The sequence below is a fragment of the Alexandromys fortis genome, unplaced genomic scaffold (assembly GCF_014885135.2).
Source record: "Alexandromys fortis isolate MF-2015 unplaced genomic scaffold, M_Fortis_MF-2015_v1.1 scaffold_12, whole genome shotgun sequence".
Classification (NCBI taxonomy): domain Eukaryota; kingdom Metazoa; phylum Chordata; class Mammalia; order Rodentia; family Cricetidae; genus Alexandromys; species Alexandromys fortis.
In genome coordinates, this window is record NW_026067937.1 from 15,057,809 (window position 1) to 15,083,558 (window position 25,750).

General features: G+C 39.2%; 1 protein-coding gene across 1 annotated transcript in view; it reads left to right on the forward strand.

Moving 5' to 3' along the window:
* Hsd17b12 (hydroxysteroid 17-beta dehydrogenase 12) overlaps positions 1-25,750 on the forward strand; it is a 150,626-nt gene that overhangs the window by 74,560 nt on the left and 50,316 nt on the right. Inside the window, exon 4 of the mRNA XM_050147134.1 lies at positions 22,918-23,025. Coding sequence (XP_050003091.1) covers positions 22,918-23,025 — 108 coding nt within the window. The remainder of the gene's footprint in view (positions 1-22,917; positions 23,026-25,750) is intronic.

Below are 25,750 nucleotides of genomic sequence, written 5' to 3' on the forward strand. Positions count from 1 at the left end.
TTTTTTTTTTTTTTTTTTTTTTTTGTAAATTCATACCCCAAACATTGATGCCAAATAAAAATCCAGAGACAGAAATTGGGGTTCAACCTGAAGGTCAGAAAAGCAAGCCCCCAGCCACTTACCTTGACCTTAGTCTGAAAATGGCAATCCTGCCATCAGGAAACCTCAGAATAAGACTGGTCTGAGGGCTGTCTCCTCCCATTTTATAATCCTCTCTAGTTCTGGGATTAAAGGTGATATTTTTCTCTTGAAAATTTAAAGATCTTGAATTCCTGAGTGGGCCCAATGTTCCTGCAGGGTTACTATCAGCTGGAGATATGACAGAGTTGTCCTTCAGATGGAATGCATCACATCATGTTTTCTGTAGCCCCTCATACTCAATGTTACTCAGTAACATACTTGACCCAGAGGGTATTAAATGTGCAACCTCTCAGCTATTAAGATTTCTTGGCATGCATAAAAAGAAATTCGGTATTGTTATATGATAAAAACATTTTAGGATTTACCTTATTTTCAGTAAGATGTATTTCTTTTTTTTAAACTTGGGGTCATTAACTGTGCCTCTAACCATGTCCAACCACCCATTCTTAGTAAGACAATCAAAAGAGTGAAATTAAAAGTGAAAAACAGAAAAAGGAGGTTTAATCAGTATGGCTACATTGGAAAGTGGGACCAGGAGATGTGTTGAAGATGCTCCAAGTCCTTAAGTAAGATAAAAATTTAAATAGACTGACAACGATATGCATATCTAATCTAAGCAGACCATCAAGGTGTGGCCTACCTACCTCTGACCCATCATTTCTGGGCTTCAGTCTCATCATGTAAAATTGTTAAAACTGTGCAAATCTCTTTCAGGGAGATTAGTTTCCCCTCTGACTGATACCCTTTCTTTCTCCTATCATGAGAGTCCAAAGAAAATGAACATTTCTTCAGGTTCCATTATTTCAATAGTCTGATAGTCAAATTTGGTTTCACTTCTAGTAGGGTATCTTAATACAATATACACATTTTCCATTAATTTTGCTTTTGGATCATAATAGAAGCATTCCTAGAAATGGTACTACAGCTACCATATATGCTTAAAAGCCTGGAGACCTGTGGAATGCATATGGAAGTCACTGACTGGTTGTGACTGACTAGTAGTCTCATCAGTCACTCTTGCTGTCTCCCCAAGCCCTACAGCTGCTTAGCTTCTGCTCATATTACTGTTTACTTTTAGTTTCTTTAAGCTTCATAACACATTGCATGATACAATAGTTTTTATCTTGACGTTTGACTTCAACAAGAATTACGTTTTTGAAATTTTCCATGTTTTTAAATGTAGCTGTAGTTCATTTATTTTATTCGGTTTACAGATACGCCATAATTTAGTTAGATTTCTTTTGCTGACGTTTGAGTTCATTCCAGTTTAATACCACTAACAGTAGCAATCTTTATCGTTTAGGGGCAACATGTTCCGTTCTGTTATTGGCCTTAGTTCATCCAGAGTAGACTCACATTCTTGAAGTGTAGTGACAACCTTTTCTAAAGAATATGGTGTTGCTGTTTCTTTCAGGTTCTCTGGTACATAGGTAACAAGTGCAGTGTTGAAGATCATGGTGTGCAGGTACAGCAACAGAGCCAGAATCAGCTCCTGAACCTTAAGTCTCTCTGTGTACAGTCATCTTAGAAGCAGAACCAGATGCAACAATGACATCTGAGACTAGTAGTCTATTTTCATGTCTTAACTTCTGGTACCTTTTGAGAATTCCAAACTCAACCGGATATAGATATTTCAAAACCTCAAACCAACCTTTTTACTTATCTGCTTTGAATTTTCATTCTATGAAGTATCTGTGAGTTGGTTCACCAGGAAGCGTCCCTTTGTTTGGCATGTTTCCAAATGCTGAGTCACCAACAGCAAGAGCCTTCACTGTGTATCCTAAAAACTATGTTAATGGCAGAGGCTGAATATGCTGCACGTTGTTCATTAATTGGGAAGTTAGCCATCTTTTAATCCCCCTTCTCCCATTCCAGTTTTCTCTTTTTCCATTTCATTAAATTTTTTCGTTTTACTTTAAAAAAATACCAATCCAAATTCCCACTCCCTCCCGTCCTCCCAGTCCCCTCCCTCTCCCTCCACAGACCCTCCCCCCCCACCCCTCCAACCCTAATGGAGTGCCATGCACCCTACCCTGTGGAAAGTCCAAGGCCCTCCCTACTACATCTAGGTTGAGCAAGGTTTACATCCAAAGGGAATAGGGTCCCATGAAGCCGGTATATGCAGTAGAGACACATCCCAGTGTCACTATCAGTGACCCCATATAAATAAACTGAAAGAAAAATAAAACCATATGATCATTTCATTGGATGCAGAAAAAGCATTTGACAAAATTCAACACCCATTCCTGATAAAGGTCTTGGAGAGATTAGGGATACAAGGATCATATCTAAATATAATAAAAGCAATTTACAGCAAGCCGACAGCTCCAGTTTTCTCTTAAAGTTCATTCTTGAAAATGTCATAGAACAGATGCATGTTGATAGTTACATTATTTTGTGTTTTTTTGTTTTGTTTTGTTTTTGTTTGTTTTTGGCATTGCTTTCTTTCCAGCAACCATTCTGTCAGGTCTGAAGGGAAACCCCAAGCACTCCAAAACTGATTTGGTCCATAATGACTGTCTTGGCTCAGCTCACACTAAACTAGATTGCTGGTGGATACTTTCAGCATTCCTCAGGAACCTGTGAAACAGTTTCTGTCTGCCAGGAAAAGTTACTTCCCTATCTCTTCTCTGGTGGATGAGGCATCTGGCTCCCTAGTGACATGCACCTCTGGTGCTTACCAAAGCCATTGCTAGTCCACAGACTCCTCGGGTCTCTAGCATATGTACTTGCCGTACATCTCAAAGCCCATACTAGCACTGTGACCATTCTTACCTCCTCCTCTACTCTGAACTCTCAGACTGCTCCAGTCCTGGGGCTTTCCTCCTTGAAGCTATGCATCCTCCTTATATTGTACACGAGTTCCTCTCCACTGTTCTTGTTGTTCTCTCTTCTCTGACAGAAGCCCCGACCATGTGCAGTGTGCTTCTTTGTTCTCTCCTCTGCTCTGGACTCTACCAGACGCCTCTGGATGTTCTCTCTCTTCCTTACAATAAAACCTTCCCCCAGTGGAGTGCTATTTCCATGCTTGCTTTACTGTGCCCTCACACATTGATGTAGAGTACTAAAGTGCTGTTCATTAAAATTTTCTTGTCCTGATTATAACTGACTTTTCTAGAAGGGCTTAGTGATCATTACATAGCAGCATATTCTCTGGGACTTTTGCAAGGTGCCTGGCTGTTCTTGGTAGATGAAGGAAATGAAGTACCACTATACTGAATCTAAGGGGTGCAAATGTGTCTAAGAGTTAAGTGTCTACAGTGCTGCTTTTTGACCATCTGTGGATGAGAATGAAGCCGTGGTAGCGACTACTTTTTCTTGGATAGAACAAAGCCTCATGGGAAGATAGGCTGTTTCTAATTATGAATGGTATGGGGCAGGAAAATAAGAAGTTCCTAAGCCACTTCCATAATGTTTAGAAATCTCTTGAGGGATGCTTTACGGAGAAAGTTTTGTCTTTGTAGATTTAAAGAATGTTTTTGAATAAAGAAAATAAAAGGAGGATAGGACTACTCCTAGGTATGGCAGGGCCGGTTTATTGTAGAAGGAGAGCACAGCCAGAGACACCTAGAAGAGGCCACAGTGACCATGACCCTGAGCCAGGCCATGTGAGAGAGGGGCCAGAGGAAGGAGAGTGCCAGAGAGGCTTAAAGGTAAAAGACCTCATAGCCAAGATGGATGGATTATATAGAAAGGAGTAGCTGGGAGGAGGGCAGCTCAGCTAGGTGGACCCTGTAATGACTGGGGGATGATAAGGCATCTCTTGGGTATATTCCCAAGAGTGGTATTGCTGGGTCCAGGGGTAGGTTGATCCCGAATTTCCTGAGAAACTGCCACACTGCTTTCCAAAGTGGTTGCACAAGTTTGCATTCCCACCAGCAATGGATGAGTGTATCCCTTTCTCCACAACCTCTCCAGCAAAGGCTATCATTGGTGTTTTTTATTTTAGCCATTCTGACAGGTGTAAGATGGTATCTTAAAGTTGTCTTGATTTGCATTTCCCTGATTGCTAAGGGAGTTGAGCATGACCTTAAGTGTCTTTTGGCCATTTGAACTTCTTCTGTTGAGAATTCTCTGTTCAGCTCAGTGCCCCATTTTATAATTGGGTTGATTAGCCTTTTATGGCCTAAGTTTTTTGAGTTCTTTATATATTTTGGAGATCAGACCTTTGTCAGTTGCGGGGTTGGTGAAGATCTTCTCCCAGTCAGTGGATTGCCTTTTTGTCTTAGTGACAGTGTCCTTTGCTTTACAGAAGATTTTCAGTCTCAGGAGGTCCCATTTATTCAATGAGGCCCTTAATGTCTGTGCTGCTGGGGTTATACGTAGGAAGTGGTCTCCTGTGCCCATGTGTTGTAGAGTACTTCCTGAAATTAGCCCATTTCTATTATTTTATATTTTACCACGGCTAGTAGCTTTGGTCTTTCTCCTCTGGAGGCTCCATGGCTTCTCTAGACTTCACGTTCTTTCTCTCAGCATTCAGTTTAGTTTTTTCACTTAGCTCTATTCTGCCCTGTCATAGGCTCAAGCAGTTTTTTTTATTAACCAATGGCATTTACAGCATACAGAGGCAACTGCCCACATCAGAGGCAGTTGTTGAAAAAGTTGGTAAGTATGGAATAGACTTTGAAGATTCCAGTATTACATCAGGTTTTATTTCTTGATCTGGTTGGTTTTATTAAGGGACTATCTTCAGTAAGTACATGCTAAGCAAGCATTATCAAATGCTATAGTCTTCTGATCCTTTTACTGTAGCTTCTAAACATTTACTGAGGATCTGAAAGTCTGTTTGTGTGCAGTGCAACCATTAATGTTTATTTTCTTATTTAGTCAAATGGGAGATTTAAAAGAATAATATTTATTTAAGAATAATAACAGTAAATTTGTTACATGGTAATAGAAAACTTTGGGGGAATAACTTTTGAAACAAAATTGAATAGAATGGTATTGGTATACTTTTTTTTTTTAAAAAAAATCTCTTGCTTATCGATGTCTACAGTTTGTTGTTTTGACTGAATTGTAAGAAGAAAATATAGCTTTAAATAGATACATAGCAAAAATTTTAATAGCCTCTTCAAGTAATTTTTGGTATTATTTTGATATGTCAAAACTGGATAACTAGGACCTAGGTTGATGGCCACTACATACAAAGCCTGAAGGCCTGAGTTTGAATCCCAGACCCTGCATTTTTCTTTTACTTCCGCAAGCATTCTGTGACACACACGTGTCCATAAATGCATACAAAATTCTAAAAGTCTAGGTGGAGGCTTCTTACAAGTTTCTTTCATTATGGGTTCAGAAATAATAGTAATGAAATCTTCATAGTTGGTCACATTAAAACTCATTGTCTACTTAAACCTGAAATAGCTGTTGTATCTGCCATGATTTTATCCATTTGGGCTCTTGGAAATGTTGACTTGTATGAGTTGTTGTTTTTTTAAATTCTTTTTAATTATTATTTGTATTATTTATTTGTATATGTGTGTGTGTACTCAACACATGCCACACATGTGGAGTTCAGAGAACCACTGGTGTAAGCCAGTTCTCTCCCTCTACCATGTGGATTCCAGAGATTGAACTTGAGTTGTCCAGCTTGGCAACAGGTAACTCACTGGTATTATGATTGTTTGTACTGTGTCTGAGACCCAGGCTTGACTGGCCACACTGAAGGTGCTCAGAAGCCACAGGTGGCTCAAAATGTCATCCCAGACAGAAAGATTTAGACTTCAAAACCTCTGCCACCAGCACAGATGAACAATCTGTGGAACCAATGTGGTGTTGGGCGCTCTTGGGAGGTGAAGACAGGAGGATTGGGAATTCAAGACCAGACCTTGTCTAGAAATGAGTAAGGAAATAAATAAGGGAGGTGTGGAGGAGAGACTGCCACACTGGTGTTTTGTTTCTTGTTGTTAGAGGGCCGCAACTGCGGCTCTGCATTGCTCTGTCCAGTACAGAGGGATCCAAGGGTAGTGGTGCACAGACCCAGCCATGGCAGCAGAGCTACACCAGCAACCCACAGTGAAGGAGTGCTGACATCCTCTTTCAGCTCCAGGAACCAACCAGCCAGGAGTCTTGCCTTGTCCTGAAAGTCTGACCATCAGGGAAGCTCCAGGGGGAGATAATTTTTACCATGTGACTTCAGACCCTGTGGAGTTATGGTGGCCCAGGCCAATCCTCAGGGCCTCTGGGGAAGGGACAGTGCTCCTGGTAATGTTCCAGCAGAGGTTCTTAGCATAGCACAAGGTACATTTTTCTGCAAAGTATTGTGTCAAAATACCTTTGCAGATTTGTGAGTTTTATAGATTTGCCCCAGTATTATCAATCTGGGGACTAATCACAGATGTTAGAATCAACCCTTTCTCATCAGAAAAATCTTTTTTTCTCAGACTTGTGGTGATATGTCTTCCAAAACTAATTGTTATTTAAAATATTAAAATTTTATTGTGGACAAAAATAATGTTGCTTGCTTTTCTTGAAGTGGCAGGTTTGCTCATTCATCTTTGATACAGTATCTGCCAAACCTGAGTATTGTTTTGCTATTTGTTTTTAATAGTTAAGTGGTGTTACATGAAAAGGGAATCAATTTAGCACATTGGTAGTGACTCAAATCTTTTACTTTCATGTAGCCATTGTATTAGATACACAGAAAGAATGTATACATCCCATTTTATTACATAGAACTTTGAAAATATGTATATAAAGGATAGTCATGCATTAAAACTAATAATTTTAGTGCTTGATCAGGGAGCATTATTAAATGGAATTGACTTTTGTCTTTTTGATATAAACACGTGAAGGATGTAGGGCCCTCCAGTACATTGACTACCACTGCTTTGATTTGCCTCACCCACCTTGCTCTCTGTTAACATAGTGAAGACAGCAGAGTGCCTTGGTCTTTGACTGTCATTGACTATGGGTTTTGAGGAACATCACATCGAAGTAGTTTTGGATACTGAGCATCATGGCAGCAGTTTAAAATGACTCAGGAATGGGGATTCACTGTACAGTACTTTAAATCTGAGATTATTGTAAAAATACATATATAATGGTTTTTCAAACATTGAAAATGGATATTTCTGAGAATAATCATTTGCAAACTTTAGCAATATGCCAGTAAGTCTTGTACAGAATGAATGACATAATGTTCTTGGCACATAGTTAATTTGAAGTAACCGTTTGCTGTAATAATTACTGTTCTGATGGTAGTATATTAACTTCAGCTCCACACATTTTCATGGTACTGTGTGTCCTGTAGGGCACCCTGTGATCAGAATGCTGTGTACCGAGTTGTTGTTCTTGGTATTGAAGAATGAGCCTGTACATCATCTACCTTTGCTTTCATTTTGTTTTACTGTATGAAAGCGATGTTCTTAATAGTGTAAATGAGAATGGGTATTGGGTATGTTCTGTGTTGAGCAGAAAGGTGGTTCGACTCTTGGCCAAATGTTGTTTAAGTGGTCAGTGAAATGGCTCTGCAAGTAAAACTACTTGCCTCCAAACATCATGGCCTGAGTTCATTCTCCAGAAGTCATATAATAGAAAGAGAGAACTGATTTGTACAAATTCCCCTTTTTTAGGCCACACACACAGTTAATGAATGTAAAAAAAATAATAATTGTATCATTTTAAAAGTGTTAATTACGTACCTGGGAGGTAGGAGTAGGGAGACCATGAATTCAAGGTCAGCCTGTGAGGTGGTTCTAACTTTAACTGCAGCACTCAGGGTGCAGTGGCAGGCAGAGTTCAAGGCCAGCCTAGTCTGAGTTCAAGACCAACCTAGTCTACATAGGGAGCTCCAGGTTACATAGTGAAACCCATGGGGTGGGGGTGGGGAGCAAAGTCTTGGCTGCACAGTGAGTTCCAAACTATCCTGAGCTACTTGGTATTCCATGGTATTTATTGTGATAAAGCAATAAATACGTGTTTTAACTTCGTGATTTTGATTAAATTTATTTAAGTTCTTTAATAAGAAAAGAACAGACTCACAGAGATCCCCCTGCCTCGGCCTCCTGAGTGCCAAGATGAAAGAGAGCTCTACAGAGAAACCCTGTTTTGAAAAACAACAACAAAAAGAACTGAAAGTGAAAGCAATTGTTAAGCCATCTTCCTTCTGACTACCTCAATGAGATTAGTAATTTAACTTAGAACAGTCTTTGCCAAGTCCTCAGTTTGACCCCCAGCACAGCAGAACAAAACAATCCCCTTAAAGCCAACCTTCCCCAAACCAAAATAACAAATTCAGATCTTGAAAAGCATATCCTCAGGCAAGATTTCACAAAACCAGAATGGATTCTTTTACAAAGTAGTACTACAAGACAAATTACTTTTAGAAGCATACTAACTTACACAGGTTAGAACGGTGCTGGGGATCTCTGCCTTCTCCTTCATCTGTAGAGTATTATGGTAGATTACAAACATAACTTTGATTGCCATCTAACTTGATTTTTAGTTCAGTTACCCTACATGGCTCATATCTCATTATTATTATTATCATTATTATTATTATTATCATTATTATTATTATGCCAACAAAGAAGAAAAATTTATTCTAAAACATAGCAGAAATGCTGTATTAACATGGTTTAAGAAAACCCTGAACCACGAGGGGTGCACCCACACAGTGAGACAATGGGGATGTTCTATCGGGAACTCACCAAGGCCAGCTGGACTGGGTCTGAAAAAGCCTGGGTTAAAACCGGTCTCGCTGAACATAGTGGACAATGAGGACTACTGAGACCTCAAGAACAATGGCAATGGGTTTTGATCCTACTGCACTACTGGCTTTGTGGGAGCCTAGGCAGTTTGGATGCTCACCTTACTAGACCTGGAAGGAGGTGGGTGGTCCTTGGACTTCCCACATGGTGGGGAACCCTGATTGCTCTTCAGGCTGATAAGGGAGGGGGACTTAGTTGGGGGAGGGGGAGGGAAATGGGAGGCGGTGGCGGGGAGGAGGCAGAAATCTTTAATAAATAAATAAAAAAAAAATTAAAAAAAGAAAACCCTGAGATGCAATCACAGAATCTGTAAGACCAAGAGAACTGTTTTAGCTGTAAAATATGATAACAGCCAGTTTTCTAAAGCAAATGGATAAAACTACTATGTTCTCTTTCCCTAAAGCTGGGCAGCTAATAGTGTGAAATCCTGCAGATACCCACTCCAAAGTCTTTCATGCCCTGGCCTGTCTCCTACCTCCATGGCTGTCTTTGTTCTGATCTCTCTTCTCTGGGGACCAGTGAAGCAGGTGTTTAGTCCTTTCTCTGTCACCTGTTGCTTTTTATAATAAAACTATGGGTCCTCTATTTTTTCACATCATGTCCTTCCTGAAAAACAGATGTGATCTTGTCACTTCCTAGCTTGCTAGTTACAACATACAGGATGCCAAGTGCTTACAATACCAGGCAAATGTTAACTTACCATAGAAACATCTTCTAGGTACAGGGTCCCACCCTTGGAAGGGCCTATTCTTGTTTAATGGTCTGCTGTTACTACCCTGAAAATCTTAATCTATTTTGAACAAAGACTACATTATTTCCTACTGAGTCCCACAAATTCTGAAGCAGGTTCTGCCTGTGGTCCTGACACCTGCAACCTCCACCAGCTTCTTTCTACAGTGCTCTTTTTTTTTCTTTCCAGGTCTCTCCGTGCACCACACATGGCATCCACAGGGGGTTTCATAACACATGTTTTTTTCTCCTCCAGTTTCTGCCTTTTTCTACTTTTCTGGACGACTACTTCCTGTTTTTCCTTTCAAAACACTTCATGCAAATGTCATGTCCTATTTGAAAGTTGTACTCAGAATGAGCATGTTGCTTTCTCTTTGATAATCTGTTCGCATTTATTAGAACAGTATATGTCTCCTTCACCAATTGAGGGTATTAACTGTTGTCTTCAGGGCGAAGTCTGGCATGTGGGTGCTACTCAGTGTGTTTCTTGAATTTATTCAGTCAGAACTCTTATTACATGCACAGGTACTGTTGAACACTGAGGGACAAAGATGAAAAACAGACAACACAGACTTCGCCCTCATTCTGCACCTTCAGAGCAGGTGCTCTGCTGCCTGCAAATACCTCCTGCCTTTAATTTCAGGCCGTAGCTTTAACAGGGGTCTTCTGCTTCCTTTTCTAGTGATGAAAGGCCAGTTACAAGCTCTTAGATGTCCAAAACCTTTTATTTGTGATCTGTTCTCCTTAATGCCGTCTTGTGGATGTCAACAATGTCTTGGGCTTTTATCAAATCTGAGACACTGTTGATGGCAAGTAGTCATGCCACTTGTAAGTACTGTGGGGGTTTGAATAAGAAGGGCCCCCATAGACTCATATCTTTGAATGCTTAGTCATCAGGGAGTGGAACTGTTTGAAAGGATTAGGAGGTGTTGAAGGAGGTATGACACTGGCAGTAGGTTTTGAGGTTTCAAAAACCTGAGTCAGGTCCAGTTTCTCCCTCTCCTGTATTCCCCTCCCCTCCCCTCCCCCCCCCTCCCCCCCCCTCCCTCCCTCCCTCCCTCCCTCCCTCCCTCCCTCCCTCCCTCCAGTGGATAAAGATGTAGCTCTCAGCTACATCTCCAGTATTGCACCTGTTTACCACCATGTTCCTGCCTTGATGGTAATGGACAAAATTTCTGAAATTATTTGCAAGCCCCAGTTAAATACTTTCTTTTTAAACTGTTGTTTTGGTCATGGTGTCTCTTCACAGCAATAGAACAGTGACTAAGTCAAGCACTGAGAAAGCAGACTTGCTAACAGTTGTGAGATTTTATGATTCCAAAGATCAAAGATGAATAAAAATGTATGTCTTTGATTAGATAAATATAGTGATTCAAAAGTCTAATTTAAAGCAGACTGAGTCAAAGAACTAGCTGGATACTGAAGGGAAAGCTGAAAATAGAATACTATGACACATATCCCCTGGGTGATAACACAATAAATAAGTCGACTTAAAATGTAGAGTTGGATGTTCATGATCATCATTGGGATGGGGGAGCATAAATAATCCCCACAGCAACCTGTGTTTGTAGACATAGCACCATCTTATGCATTATCAGAATACACTTCCTTGGCTGTAGAGTTTCATAAGGCACATTTAACATGCCATCACAGAGTGTCTTTACAGGAGTCATGCAGGATCGAGAGCTTTGCCTGTGCATCACAGGCTAAGAGATGGGGTGGAAGCTGAGCATCTTGAGTGAGCAGCCCTCTGCCTACCCCACTGGAGCTAGCACTCAGGTCCTGCCTTTCTACTTACATCTCCTCTCTTCCCCGTGAGCTCTCTTTCTGTGTTCCTGGCAATATCATCTTGTAATTGAAGCATAGTAATGGAATCTCCTCTCTGTTTTTTCTCCTCTTGTCTGAACAAACAAATAATTCAGGTGTTTCCATTGGCAGATAAGTTTTTTACGTGGAGAAAATAGCATCAGAGTACTTACAGGTCATGGGATGGCTAGAGTGTCAAAGAGTACCCATACTTAAACAGGTCATGGCATGACTGCAGCATCAGAAAGTACCCATACTTGCAGGTCATAAGATGGCTGCAGCATCAGAGAGTGCCCATACTTATAGGTAATGGGGTGGTTGCAGCATCAGAGAGTACCCGTATTTAACAGATCTTAAGATGACTGCAGCATCAGAGAATACCCGTACTTGCAGGTCATAAAATGACTGCAGCATCAGAGAGTACCCATATTTAGCAGATCATGGGGTGGCTGCAGCATCATAGGACCATTTGAGCCATCTCCCGTTTTCCCAATGGAATTTTTAAATTCTTTCTCTTAATGACCTACAATCACAAGATTTCCCATTGAGCCGTTTATAAAACATCGAATAAATAGAGAGCTTAAAAGAGAATACCATATAGTTATTCTTTGTAAATTTAATTGAAATACTTAATACAAACTTAATAAAAACTAAAACTAAACAGATGAGAATAAGCAAAAACTTGGAAGAGAAGACCAACTGAAGAGATTTGTCCAGCTGAAGATATTAAAACCTATCTTGGAACTTGAATAACTAAAAGCAGGCTATTATGAAAGAACAGCCGGGCGGTGGTGGCACACGCCTTTAATCCCAGCACTCAGGAGGCAGAGGCAGGCAGATCTCTGTGAGTTCGAGGCCAGCCTGGACTACAAGAGCTAGTTCCAGAACAGGAACCAAAAGCTACGGAGAAACCCTGTCTCGAAAATAAAAAAAAAAAAAGGAAAGAACAGAAAAATGACAGGTGACTAGTATCATGATATTCATCTGTTTCCTGGTTCTAATTTGAGAATCAGCCTGGAAGGTACAGTTTTTCAATGGCTTTACACTCCAGCCATGATAATTCCTTGGATGTGGACCCATCAGAAAGGTATGACCTTGGGCCAGGCAATCCCAGAGGGACTGAACGGCTGCCACACTAGGAACAACAAAATTTTCTTGTTGAAGCAACTGACATGGCTCATCTCAGGTCCACAGCAGTCTCCAGATTCTGTTATAGGTTTGTTCGACTTGTCTGTTCCTATTGATTGATTTATCCTTGGGCAGCAGAGGAGAGGGTGCCTGAACTGGCCTTGTCCCATAGCCACACTGATGAATATCTTGCATATCACCATAGAACCTTGATTTTATTCTATAATAGTTCCTACTATAAGAGATTTAATAGAAGCTGTGTTGTTCCTTAGGTCTCTGTAGGGTGAGAAGGGACAAGGATCAGACTGGCTACAAGTCATTCTAAGGTGTTGGTGTATCTTAGTCTTCCCCAGCAGATGGCTGCTGCTGAATTGGTTGTCGGCTGGTGTCTTAGTGATGTAAAAGTGGCGTTAAGGGTTACTTTATTTTGTATATATACAGTGGTCAGTGTTTCTGTTCATGGTGCTTACTCCACCCTTGTGTTATTTAAAGTTAGATAATTCTTGCCAATTATGCGGTGGAGTCAGAAGCAAAGCTGGGAGTAAGGGAATGATGTGCCTAGCTTAGAATTATTCCCCTAGTTTCTTAAGAAGCTAACCCACTTCTCCCAGTGGGTATATCTACAAAAACAAAAAACAAACTCCTGAATGTTAACTCAGGGAACATTGTGGAGTGGGGAGGTGAAAAGACGGTAAGAGTTAGAGGATAAGGGAATTTGCCGTGAGAGTGTATCTATAGTAATATCAGAAGCTAATCATAAAGTCTCACCAACATGACTGAACAAGGACAACAGCAATAGACATGCCAAAGTGATGGGGTAAATCCCGCAAAGCCTCAACTCTATACAAAGAACTGCAGTCAACTAAGACATTCTGAGAGTGAGAGAAATAGTCTTCCTTGGGGAACAGTACACAAATTGGTCATCTAATGCCAAATGGCCAGCACTAAAATTATACATATAAAATAACATTATGCAAACCGAGTAGGTTGTGTTTAAGAATATATATATGAAAAAAAGAGACCATGAGTTTGAAAGAGAGCACAGAGGGATATGTGGAAGGGTTTGAAGGGAGGAAAGGAGAAGGGGAAAATTATGTAATTATAGTCTTAAAAAATAAATCAAACAAATGCTAGCCATTTACCATATCAGCCTTTAAGGACATAAGCACTTACTTCTCGTCTGAGTGTTTGGTCACAGAGAAGAGTTTTTGTCCAGGTTTGATGTGCACTGTTGTTGTCCTTTCCCTCAGCTTGGAGGATGTGGGACCCATTCATGGAATCCTCATGGCCTGTCCCTGAGCTTGGGCAAGAACATGATCTTAGGAAGGAATTGTAATAGATGTCTCCAGGATTCCTGTCAGTGAAGGGGTTTACCAAGAAATGCCCATCTTCTACTGACATTGTCATCAGCATGATACAGGAATGGTCCTCATTAAATCAAGAAGGGGAGTGAAACTAAGTAGGTGAGAACACAATGGGGAAGTCTTCGATCACATGTGTCAAAACAGAGCCTAGACCTTGTCTTTCAGAAACTCAGTTCTACCTGGGCAGATAAACATAAACAAATGAGTACATACATACTTTATTAAAAGCAATGGTGTCAGTGGTGCTAAGGGAGAGAGCTCTATGCTTTAAAAGTTGGGCAAGTAGGCTTCTCTGAGAAGGTAATATCTGTCTGCTCAAGGACCCAACAGAGATAAGGAATTTGAAAGAACATTCCAGACAGAAGGAAAAGGACGTATGAATGCCTTGGATGTATTTGGAGCACATTGTGTTCAAGGAACTATGAGGAACCCTGTGCCTAGAACTGGGGAATAGTAGAAAGAATAGCTGGAGATGAGCAAGAGAAGTAGCAGGCTTCTTGCCAAGGACTTCCAGCTCTTACTACAAAAGAGGTGGAACTATGTAGAGGTTCTGGAGGAACAGGAGAAGGCCTGTAGTCGAGGCAATGGAAAAAAGTTAAAACGGATAAGTAGTAGTGCTTCCTGGACCAGAACATGATTTGAGGTTACCCGGGAATAACTTAAAAATGTTTAAATTTTTTTAAATCTTGAAAAACTTGCAGGAGCCATGTTGCCTGTTACAGTGTGAATGCAAAGAAAGCTTTATAGAGTTCTTCACCCAGAGCCTTCTTTCCAAAAGTCCATCAAATTGATTGTAGCCTCATGTATATCCAATGACGTACACTGATGCAAGCGCCTTCACCAAATCTTGTTTGATTTGCAGGGTGAATTTGAGTGGTGTGTTGGGCTTTTGTTTCTAGAGACATTTACTTAGTTCTCAGTGCTTATGTGGGAAAAAAATGCATTGCTTTTCAAATCAAGTAGCTATAAGTATTTTATTTTGTTCTTGAGTAAAGTTTTATGTTGAATATAATGTATCTTTTAGTGTTTTGTTTTGGGTCTTCTTTTTCCATGTTACTCTGGAACTGTTTTAAAGTCAGTGTTAAGTACAGTGGAGAGGTAGGGAGTTCTAGTAAGACATAATTGGACCAGCAATAAGTGACAGTTATTCTCCAGTGCATGAACACACATCTTACTGACTGTACAGGAACTGTGTTTACCTTTAACACCAGGAAAGCTGTTTCTTGTTCAGTTCCTCTTTCTAGGTTGTTCATTGATTTCTATATAGGGTCAATACTTTTCGTTGAGTCTAACTAAAGATCTAATCTGTCACAAACCAGCTCTTTAGTTTCAGCAACAAATCCACTGAGATCAAGAATGGATACTTCCTATGAGATTCATTGTGAAAACTGCAGGATGAGCTCACGTTGCCTTCCACTGAAGAATGGTTTATTTTTTGGAAGCAGGAGTTTTTAAATGGATTATTTTGTATTACCCTAAGTCAAAGAAGGACATTCTTAGCCTTATTGGGAAGAAGTTGTAGCACAATTAACAGAAACCCAAAGACAGATGTTAGGATTCAACCTGAAGGATCAAAAAACTAAAGCAGCCAAGCCATGAGAGAACTCTTACTTCTGTGAAATCTTAAGTCTGAAAAGATAGCAAGTTTCCCTCTCATCCTGCCTTATATTTCTCTCTAGTACTGAGATTAAAGGCATGTACCACCACTGCTGGGCCTCTATGGCTTGCTAGTGTGTCTTCTGGAATTAAAGGTGTGTGCCACTGCTGCATGGCCTGTATGTCTGACTACTGTGGCTGTTTTGTGTTCTGATCTTCAGGCAAGCTTTATTTATTAAAATACAAATGAAATATCACTACATTTCCTTTTTTTGCCAAAATAATCAGATGGCTATGACTAATATAAGAAAAGCTATATACAATAAGTACAATAATATGCAATATATCCAGTCAGTAAATAATCAACAATATCTAGTTCATATGCATTTGACAAATAAAGAGAAAATACTTCACATGTATTCTATCTTGGTGAGTCCAAAGTCTTGTACCTAATTTACCTTCTATCATAACTTGTTTCCTGCATCTGATAAACAAGGAAAACCTTAACTACCTAGTCTTCAACTCCCTCAGAGACTCAAGAAGGAAATAATATTAACTGAATAAGCAGGAAGTACAAGCAATCAACTTTCAAAAAAATATGAGAAATGACAGAAATAGCCAATTCTGAGTCAGCAAATCTTTAAAGTATATCAGCTGATTTAATTCTTTTGTTTCTGTAGTTTTTTTTCCTATCCAGTGTCTCTCCACAGTTGTTTCTTTCTCATTAGCATTTAGAAAATTCAAAGTTAATAATGCTTACACAATCTGTTTCTGGTGAGATTTCTGTTTGTTTAACATTCTTTAGAGTTCAATTTGTTAGTTCTATAACTGCCTGGCCTGTATCATTTTGTGATATACCTGTAATATGCTTTATATTACAATATAAATATTACAAAAAACTGTTTGATTTTCTTAGCAACATATGCTAGAGCATTGTCTGTCTTTATTTGTACAGGTATACCCATCATGGCCATAACTTCCAGCAAATGGGTGATTACTTAATCTGCCTTTTCTGAACTCAAAGCAGTTGCCCATTGAAAACCTGAATAGGCATCGATGTTGTTGTGTACATGTTTTAGTTTTCCAAATTCTACAAAAGGTCATTAAGAGTCTATAGTCAATATCTCTTAATTTGTACCTTTTGGGGTCTAATTTTTTGTAAACCTATTATATAACCTACACAATAAATAGAATCTCCTCTTTGTACTTTTATAGGAGCAATCTGTAATTCCCCAAGGCAAAATTTTCTTTACTTTTTCAAACATTCTTTCTAAAGTAACTACATTTAAATCAGATAGTAAAATATTGTTCATGTAATGGTAAACTATAGTTGAAAAATTGCTTACATATCATTTCAAATGGTTGACTTACAAAATATTGCCACAGGGTGGGGCTATTTAAAATTCCATGTGGGACAACCTTTCATTGATCTCTCTTAGCAGGCTGAGAATTATTATAAGTAGGCACTGTGAAGGGAATTTTTTTCTTTTTTCTTTTTGTAAGAGTATAGTGAAGAAACAACCTTGTAAATCAATAACTGTAAGAGGCCATGCTTTAGGTAATAGAGAAGACAGAGGAATGCCAGACTATAAAGAGCCCATTACCTTATTAACAGCTCTTAGATCTCTTACTATTCACCATTTTCCAGATTTCTTTATAACAATAAATACAGTCCAAGGGCTGGTTGATTCTTCAATATGCTGAGCATCTAGTTGCTTCGGTACCAGCTGCTCTAAAGCCTGCAGTTTCTAAAGGCCATTGCTTAACCCATATAGGTTTGTCTGTCGACCATTTTAAAGGTAGGGCTGTTGGTGCATTTGAAATACCAGCAGCTGTTGTGCCCTGTTCTTGTACAACCTGAATGGATTGGTAACTGTTCTTTATAAAACCTTTTAATAGTTTCCTCAGAAACATATGTTAATTTATACTTTGGTTCTCAGATTGAGGGAATGTTAATCTGAGTATTCCATTGCTGTAACAAATCATTTCTCTACAAATTCATTGCTATGTTAGCCTTTTATGGTTTTAAAATTACCCTCTGTCCTTCTGGCCCTAGATATTCAACCTATCTCGTGCTCTGCTTTTCCTGAGATAAAGTTCCAATCCCTAAAAACTGAACATTTATATCCTGAAGAGGCCAATTTGAATGCCAAGATTCTGATGAAATTATTGTTACATCTGCACCTGTGTCTACCAGACATTCAATGACAATGTCATTTATTTGTATTTTTAATTTTGGTGTATGTTCATTTATAGAAGTTTTCCAAAATACTCACTTTGTGGGTTCTCCTTATTTTTTTTTTTTTTGCCCTATCTTTGCCACACTTTATACATAATCCAGGAGTTTTGAATGGATTATTTTTAGGAAAAAAGTGTTTCTAGGAATGCCCCGTTTACAATACCTTTTAAAGTGATCTTGTTTGCCACAATTATAATATTTGACATTTTGATTTTTTTCCCCTCAAACCTCTGGAACTCACCTTTCCATGGATTGTCATGTTCATAAGATTCAATATTAATAGTGTCTCGAATCCATTCCTACAAAGGTGGTAACCTTGCCTTTAATGGCCTAATTATCCTTTTGCATAGAGAATTGCCATTTTCAAAAGCCATAGATTCAATTACTGTTTGTCTGACTTCTGAATTTAGTATCATTCTATTTACTGCTGCAGTCAGTCTTTGTAAGATATCTGTGAAGGCTTCCTTTGAACCCTGTATAACTTCTGTAAATGACTCCATTTTCTTTCTTATTTCTCCAATTCTGTTCCAAGCATTCAAAGGTCCTGCATGATATAAATCCAGGGTATAGCCATCATATACAGCTTGCCATTCTATAGTAGCATAATCATCTCTAAGAACTTGATATAGGGGGATTTCCCTACCTCTAGCATTACTCCATTGTTCAATAATCTTAGCCTCTTCACTGAACCTGGTACTCCATTGTTATCGCACCAGGCTCTAAAACACCTTTAACCTCTATCCATTCTTCAGATATAATTCTATTACAGACAGACCTCGAGTTTAACATTTGCTTCACAAAAGGTGACTCTAAGTCATATGAGACTACGGCTTCCTTGAATCAATTTAAATCTAACATTGGCACAGGAGTCCACTTAGCTGTAAAACAAAAAAACCTCTACCATTTGGAAATTCCATAAAGCTACTGGTTATATTAAGTGTGGTTGTCTGAAAACCTTAAGCTGTTCTATTCTCTTTTTTATTGTTTTTCTTGAGCTATATATTTTTCTCTACTCCTTCTCGTCATCCCTCCCCTTCTACTCTCTCCCATGGTCCCCATGCTCCCAGTTTACTCAGGAGATGTTGTCCTTTTTTACTTCCCATGTACATGAGATCCATGTATATCTCTCTTAGGGTCCTCATTGTTGTCTAGATTCTCTAGGAATATAAATTGTAGGCTGGTTTTGCTTTACTTTCTGTCCAAAGACACTTAGGAATGAGTACATATGATATCTGTCTTTTTGGGTCTGGGTTACCTCACTCAGTATGATGTTTTCTAGATCCATCCATTTGCCTGCAAATTTCAAGATGTCATTATTTTTTTTCTGCTGTGTATTGCTCCATTGTGTAAATGTACCACATTTTCCTTATCTGTTCTTTGGTTGAGGGGCATTTATGTTGTTTCCAGGTTCTGGCTATGACAAACAATGCTACTATGAACATAGTTGAGCACATGCCCTTGGGGTATGATAGCGCATTCTTTGGGTTTATACCCAAAGGTCGTATTGCTGAGTCTTGAGGAAGGTTGTTTCCTAATTTTCTGAGAAATTGCCATACCGAATCCAAAGGAGCTGTAGCAGCTTGCACTCCCACCAGCAATGCAAGAGAGTTTCCTTTGCCCCACAACCTCTCCAGCATAAGTTGTTATTTGTGTTTTTGATCTTGGCCATTCTTACAGATGTAAGATGGAATCTCAGAATTGTTTTGATTTGCCTTTTTCTTTTGATTTGCTTTTTTCTGATGGCTAAGGATGTTGAACATTTCCTTAAGTTTCTTTCAGCCATTTTAGATTCCTCTATTGAGAGTTTTCTGTTTTGATCTATACCCATTTTTTTATTGGAATTTTTTTGATGACCGATTTCTTTGTATATTTTGGAGATTAGCCTTCTGTCCAATGTGGGATTGGTGAAGATATTTTGCCATCTGTTGGCTGCTGTTTTGTTTTGTTGCTCATGTTCGTTGCTTTACAGAAGCTTCTCAGTTTCAGGAGGTCCCCATTTTTAATTGTTTATCTTCCTGTCTGTGCTGCTGGGGTTCTATTTAGGAAGTGCTCTCCTGTGCCAATGCGTTCAAGTGTACTTCCCACTTTCTCTTCTATGAGGTTCAGTGTGGCTGGCTTTCTGTAGAAGTCTTTGGTCCATTTGGACTTGAGTTTTGTTCATGGTGGTAGATACAGATCTATTTTTCATTCTTCTACATGTTTATATCCAATTATGCCAGCACTATTTGTTAAATATGCTTTTTTCCATTTTATATTTTTTCCTTCTTTGTCAAAAATCAGGTATTCAAAGGTGTGTGAATTGATATCTGGGTCTTTGATTCACTTCCATTGATTCTCCTGTCTATTTTTATGCTGCTAGCAGGCTGTTTTCAGTACTGTAGCTCTGTAGTAGAGTTTGAAGTCAGGGATTGTGATGCTTCCAGAAGTTCCTTTATTGTACAGGATTGTTTTTGCTCTTCTGGATTCTTTGTTTTTCCATTTACAGTTGAGTACTGTTCTTTCAAGGTTTGTGAAGAATTTTGCTGGGATTTTTGATAGGCGTTGCATTGAATCTGTAGATTGCTTTTGGTAAGATTGCCATTTTTACTATGTTAATTCTACCTACCCAATAGCATGGAGATCTTTCTATTTCTGGTGTCTTCAATATTTTTCTTCAAAGATTTAAAGTTCTTGTCATACAGGTCTTCTACTCCTTTGATTAGAGTTACTCTAAGATATTTTATGTTATTTGTGGCTATTGTGGAGTGTGATGTTTCTCTGATGTTTTTCTTTTTCTTGAGTTAATCTTGTATTCTGCTACATTACTGAAGGTGTTTATGAGTTGTAGGTGTTCCTTGGTATAATTTTTAAAGTCACTTATATAAACTATCATATCATCAGCAAATAGCGAGAGTTTAAGTTTTTTTCTGATTTGAATCCCTTGATCTCCTCTTGTTGTATTATTGCTCTAGCTAGACCTTCAAGTATTATATTAAATAGATACAGAGAGAGTGGACAACCTAGTCTTGTTCCTACTTTCAGTGAGATCACTTCCATTTAGTTTGATATTGACTATTGTCTTGCTGTATATTGCCTTTATTATGTTTAGATATGTTCTTTGTATCTCTGCTCTCTCCAAGACCTTTATCATAAAGGAATATTGTATTTTGTCAAAGGCGTTTTAGCATCTAATGAGATGATCTTTTTCTTTTCAGTTTATTTTTTATTTTTTTAATTTATTTTTACTTAAAAATTTCCACCTCCTCCCCTTCCCATTTCTCTCCCCCCCCCCCATCCCTTTCCCCTTCCCTCAGTTTATTTATATGGTGGATTACATTGACAAATGTTCATATGTTGAGCCATCCCTGCATCTCTGGGATGAAACCAACTTGATTATAGTTTGATGTTAGATCATAGGATGATATTTCTGATGTGTTCTTGGATTTGATTTGCCATTATTTTATTGAGTATTTTTTGCAGCAATGTTCATGAGGGAGATTGGGGAGGGGGGAGGGAGAGGGAAGAAGGAAGGGAGGGAGGGAGAGAGGGAGAGAGAGCCAACTGTCTGAAAAATATGTGGGGATTGTTCTCTAAGGTGGATGAGTTCTAGACTTTCGAGCTCAGGTGCTTCTGAAGTTTGGCTGGCAGTTGGAGACTTTCAGAGAGGCTACAACAAGAAAATCCCAAACTTGGTCTGAGGCTTGGGGAAAAAAAGAAAAGAAAGCCAAGCCGGGTGCTGGTGGCTAAAATGTCAAAGGCAAATGGCTTTTCTGTGAATTCGTACCAATTTTATCATGATTAATAAATACCCAGAGATAGATAATAGGGTTCAACCTGAAGATCAGAAAAGCAAAGCAGCCAAGCCTCTAGAGAGCTGAATCTTCAGATTGAAAAGAGAGTGAGTTTCTGTCTCATACTGCCTTATATATCTCTCTAGTATTGGGTTAAAGGCGACCACCACCACCACCGGGCCTTTGTGGCTAGCTAGTGTGACTTCTGGGACTAAAGGTGTATGCCTGGCCTGTATGTCTGACCTGTGTGGCTGTTTTGTGTTCTGATCTTCAAAAAAAAAAAAAAAGAAATGAAATATCACCGCAAGTGGCAGAGGAAAGGAAGGCCTAGCATTTGTGAAGTGCCTCCTGCACCAGTGGTCATCATCTGAGCCAGTGGACTAAGCTGGATAGAGGTTAGTTCATTGTGGCAGAGGATGCTGAGGCTCCTAGAGGATGTCTGTCTTGCTCAATAGTCATTCTATAGAGAAGTATAGGAATGAGATTGGTGTCTATGTCTGGGTGACCTCAGAGCCCACATTCTTCAAAGGGTTTGGCTAGCGAAGATAGAAGGAAATGGAGGTTGTATGCTATCCTTGATGAGTGTGTTTTCGTAGATCTCACTCTTGTTTACATCCCCAGCTCTTGGGATCTTAATCATCTTGAGGAAAGCACTGAGGTCGTTTTTAAGTCATTTTGTATATTTATTGCTGTGCACTTGATGTTGCTTTTTAAGTGTAGTGATTCAACTAACTTATCCAATCCAAAAACTGCAGTAAGATCATATTCCTTTTCCTAAGATGAACTTTTTCTTTTAATGTTTCTCACTTTGGGATACTTTACTACAACAGAGCCTGGGAAGTGGTTCAGCAGTTAGGAGCACTGGCTGCTCTCCCAGACGACCTGAATTCCATTCTCAGCACCCACAGAGCAGCTCACATCTGTCTTTCACTCCAGTTCCAGGGAATCTGGTGTGCTTACACAGACGTACATGCAAGCAAAACACCAATGCACATAAAAAATAAATCTTTTTAAAAGCTACTTTATACCATAAAGACTTCTTCCTGAGGTTAAGAGACATCAATTTACAGTTAGAATCACAAAGGAAGTGATATTTAAAGAGTATATTATGTGATAGGAATCATATTGCGTTATTTGTGCTTAACTTTGAAAAAGTGGTTACCGTTATTGATTCACAAGAGGAAAATTGACAAGGCACACTCAGGCAACCCAGTGAAGATGCTGGGAATTTTAATTGCTGAACTATTGTTTTGTTGACTCTCTATCATTTCTTACATAGTCTCATGATTGCTTGAAATTATCCTGCTCTAAATGTCATATCAAATTGGGAGGAGAAAATTTGAAAGGATAATGTTATCCAGTGATTTCATCATAATTGCCATGTATTAATTTTCCTTTTTGCTTATCATTTGTCCTTTTTTTTTTCCTTCCAGAAGAAAAATACAAAGTGGAAACAAGGACCATTGCTGTTGACTTTACACTGGATGATATTTATGATAAAATTAAGACAGGCCTGGACGGTCTTGAAATTGGCGTTTTAGGTTTGTATTTTTGCCACATTTATGACTCATCTTGTTCATTCTTTGGCTTTTACTGTGTGTTTATTTTCTCTTTGGAGGTTAGGTGTTTAGTGGTAAGATTATTACTGATCCAGTTGATAGCTAACCTGTATGTACTTGAAGCTTTGCTTGTAGATCAGTGACTTTACAGTTCGGTTATGTTTTGTTTACTTTATGTCCAGTCTTAGCTTCTCTGTATATATTAGCCACAATGAAAGGCTGGGCTTGGTAGTGACACCTGTAATTTCAGTATTCAGGAGGCAGAGGCATGCTTCTATGGTAACTGTCCTTTAAGGTGCATGATGCTGACCATTCATGGCTAAGGAGATGGAGATCTGCCAAAGTTGTTAACTCTTGTTCCCTGCAAAGCCTTTGTAGATACTGTCCACAGTCTTAATTTCATGAAATGTTAACACTGCAGAAAAAATATTTTTATCTATGCTTTATACACAAAAGAACTCTTCCATACACACTGTGTCTTAGTTAGGGTTTCTATTTCTATGAAGCAACCATGACCACAACAACTCTTAGAAAGGAAAACATTTAATTGGGGGTGACTTACAGTTTCAGAGGTTTAGTCCATTATCTTCATGGTTGTGTGCAGGCACATTGGTGCTGGAGAAGGAACTGAGAGTTCTACATCTTGATTTGCAGGCAACAGAAAGAGAACTGAGTACCATACCAGGCATAACGTGAGCTTTTATGAGACCTCAAAGCCTGCCTCCACAGTGACACACTTCCTCCAAAAAGGCAGTACCTATTCCAAGGCTATACTTCATAATAGTGCCACTCCTTATAGGTCAAGTGCTCAAACACATGAGTCTGTGGGGCCATACACATTCAAACCTCCACATATTCCATGTTTCATCTCTTTGTGCAGAAATATTGCAGTTAAAATGCATGCTGTCAAGAGCCTTGGGTTTTGTCTAAAGTAACAGAAAGACCGAGGCCAGCCTGTCTCTTCTGTTTTCTCTAAGTCTATTGCTGTGTTTTGTTTTACCTCAGTTGCTTGCTTTTCCTAGAGAACCAAATGATTTTGCTGATATCATGGGAGTATTGAACTGTGATGTGAAAAAAAATTATCAGATAGTACTGACGGGGAAATAAGAGACCAAATATCACATTTTTTTCATGTGTCGAATCTGCGTTTTATATATATATATATATACACACACACACACACACATATATATATATATATATATATATATAGAGAGAGAGAGAGAGAGAGAGAGAGAGAGAGAGAGAGAGCGCAATCACATACACACATATGATACTAGTTACTAGTACAGAAAGAGAACTATGAGAAAGAAGGGGACCAGTAAAGAGAGGAAAAAGGGGGAAAGGGATGGAGGGTTGTGGGGCTGAGAGATACCATGTGTGTGCTTGTGTCTGTGCAAATGCACATGAAGGCCAGAGTTCAAACTTGGGTGTCTCTGTTTTCTGTCCACCTTGTGTTTTAAGATGACGCATTATTGGAACCTGAAGTTTACCAGTTAGGCTAGGCTGGGGCCCAGGGATACTTCTGTGCTGGAATTACAGTTAGGCACTATCATACCTGTCTCTTTTATAGGATGCTGGGAATTGAACTTGTTTGCTTGTGGTTACAAGTTCAATGTAACTTGTAACTTGTGGTTACAAGGCTCACACTGACCATTCTTCCCAGTCCCTTTAGGATGGCCTTTTTATAATTTTTTTTTTTTTTTTTGATTTTTCGAGACAGGGTTTCTTTGTGGCTTTGGAGCCTGTCCTGGAACTAGCGCTGTAGACCAGGCTGGTCTCGAACTCACAGAGATCTGCCTGCCTCTGCCTCCCCAGTGCTGGGATTAAAGGCGTGCGCCACCACCGCCCGGCTTGTTTGTTTGTTTTTTGTTTTTTAGAGATAAGCTTTCTCTGTGTAAGCTTTCTCTGTGTAACAGCCCTGACTATCCTGGAACATGCTTTATAGACTAAACAGATCCTGAACTCAGATCCATTTGCATCTGCCTTTTGCGTGCTGGGATTAAAGGCGTGCACTACCATGCCTGGCCTCCTAAATAAAGCCATTTTTAAAGTCATTTACCCAAGTATAATCCCATTAAATATTCTTGGACATGTAGCTAACCTGGCCTGCCTAGTCTATACCATACATCCTTATGCTTGTCCCATCTGTATAATTTATACTCCTGCCTCACTTTCTGTAGAACTAACTAGATGAATAAAAACAGAGGACTAGTGTTCACCTTTGTGTCTATCTGTTATTTTGTAAATACGTATATTGGGAGAAATCTTTAGAATTTCTTCTTCCTTACCCTAAATGTGGGATTAGTTAAATAGCACCAACACGAGGGAAAGTTCTGACTGTTTTTAAGCTTACAAAAGAAGCTTAAACTTGCTTGTTAATAGAGATGCTCATGGCCCTCCCCACCTTCAGACTAATGATGGATGGGGAATGGTGAAGGCTATTTTAGGCAGGAAGATGGTTGGTAATCCCTAATAAAAGGTGACTGGACTGGGGAACAGTCATCATGTTGTGGGAGAATGGCTTGCTTTTAGAAGTAGTTTGTGTTATTGTAATTGTTCTTTGTAGATCTCGGCTACTTTTCACTGAGTCATTGCTAAATGGTAGATACTGTAGGATCATGAAATTTGAGATTGGAGATATTGGACATCAGGTTTGTGCAGGACTAGGGGATTGTTTGGGCACTCTTTCCTCATCTAGACTGTA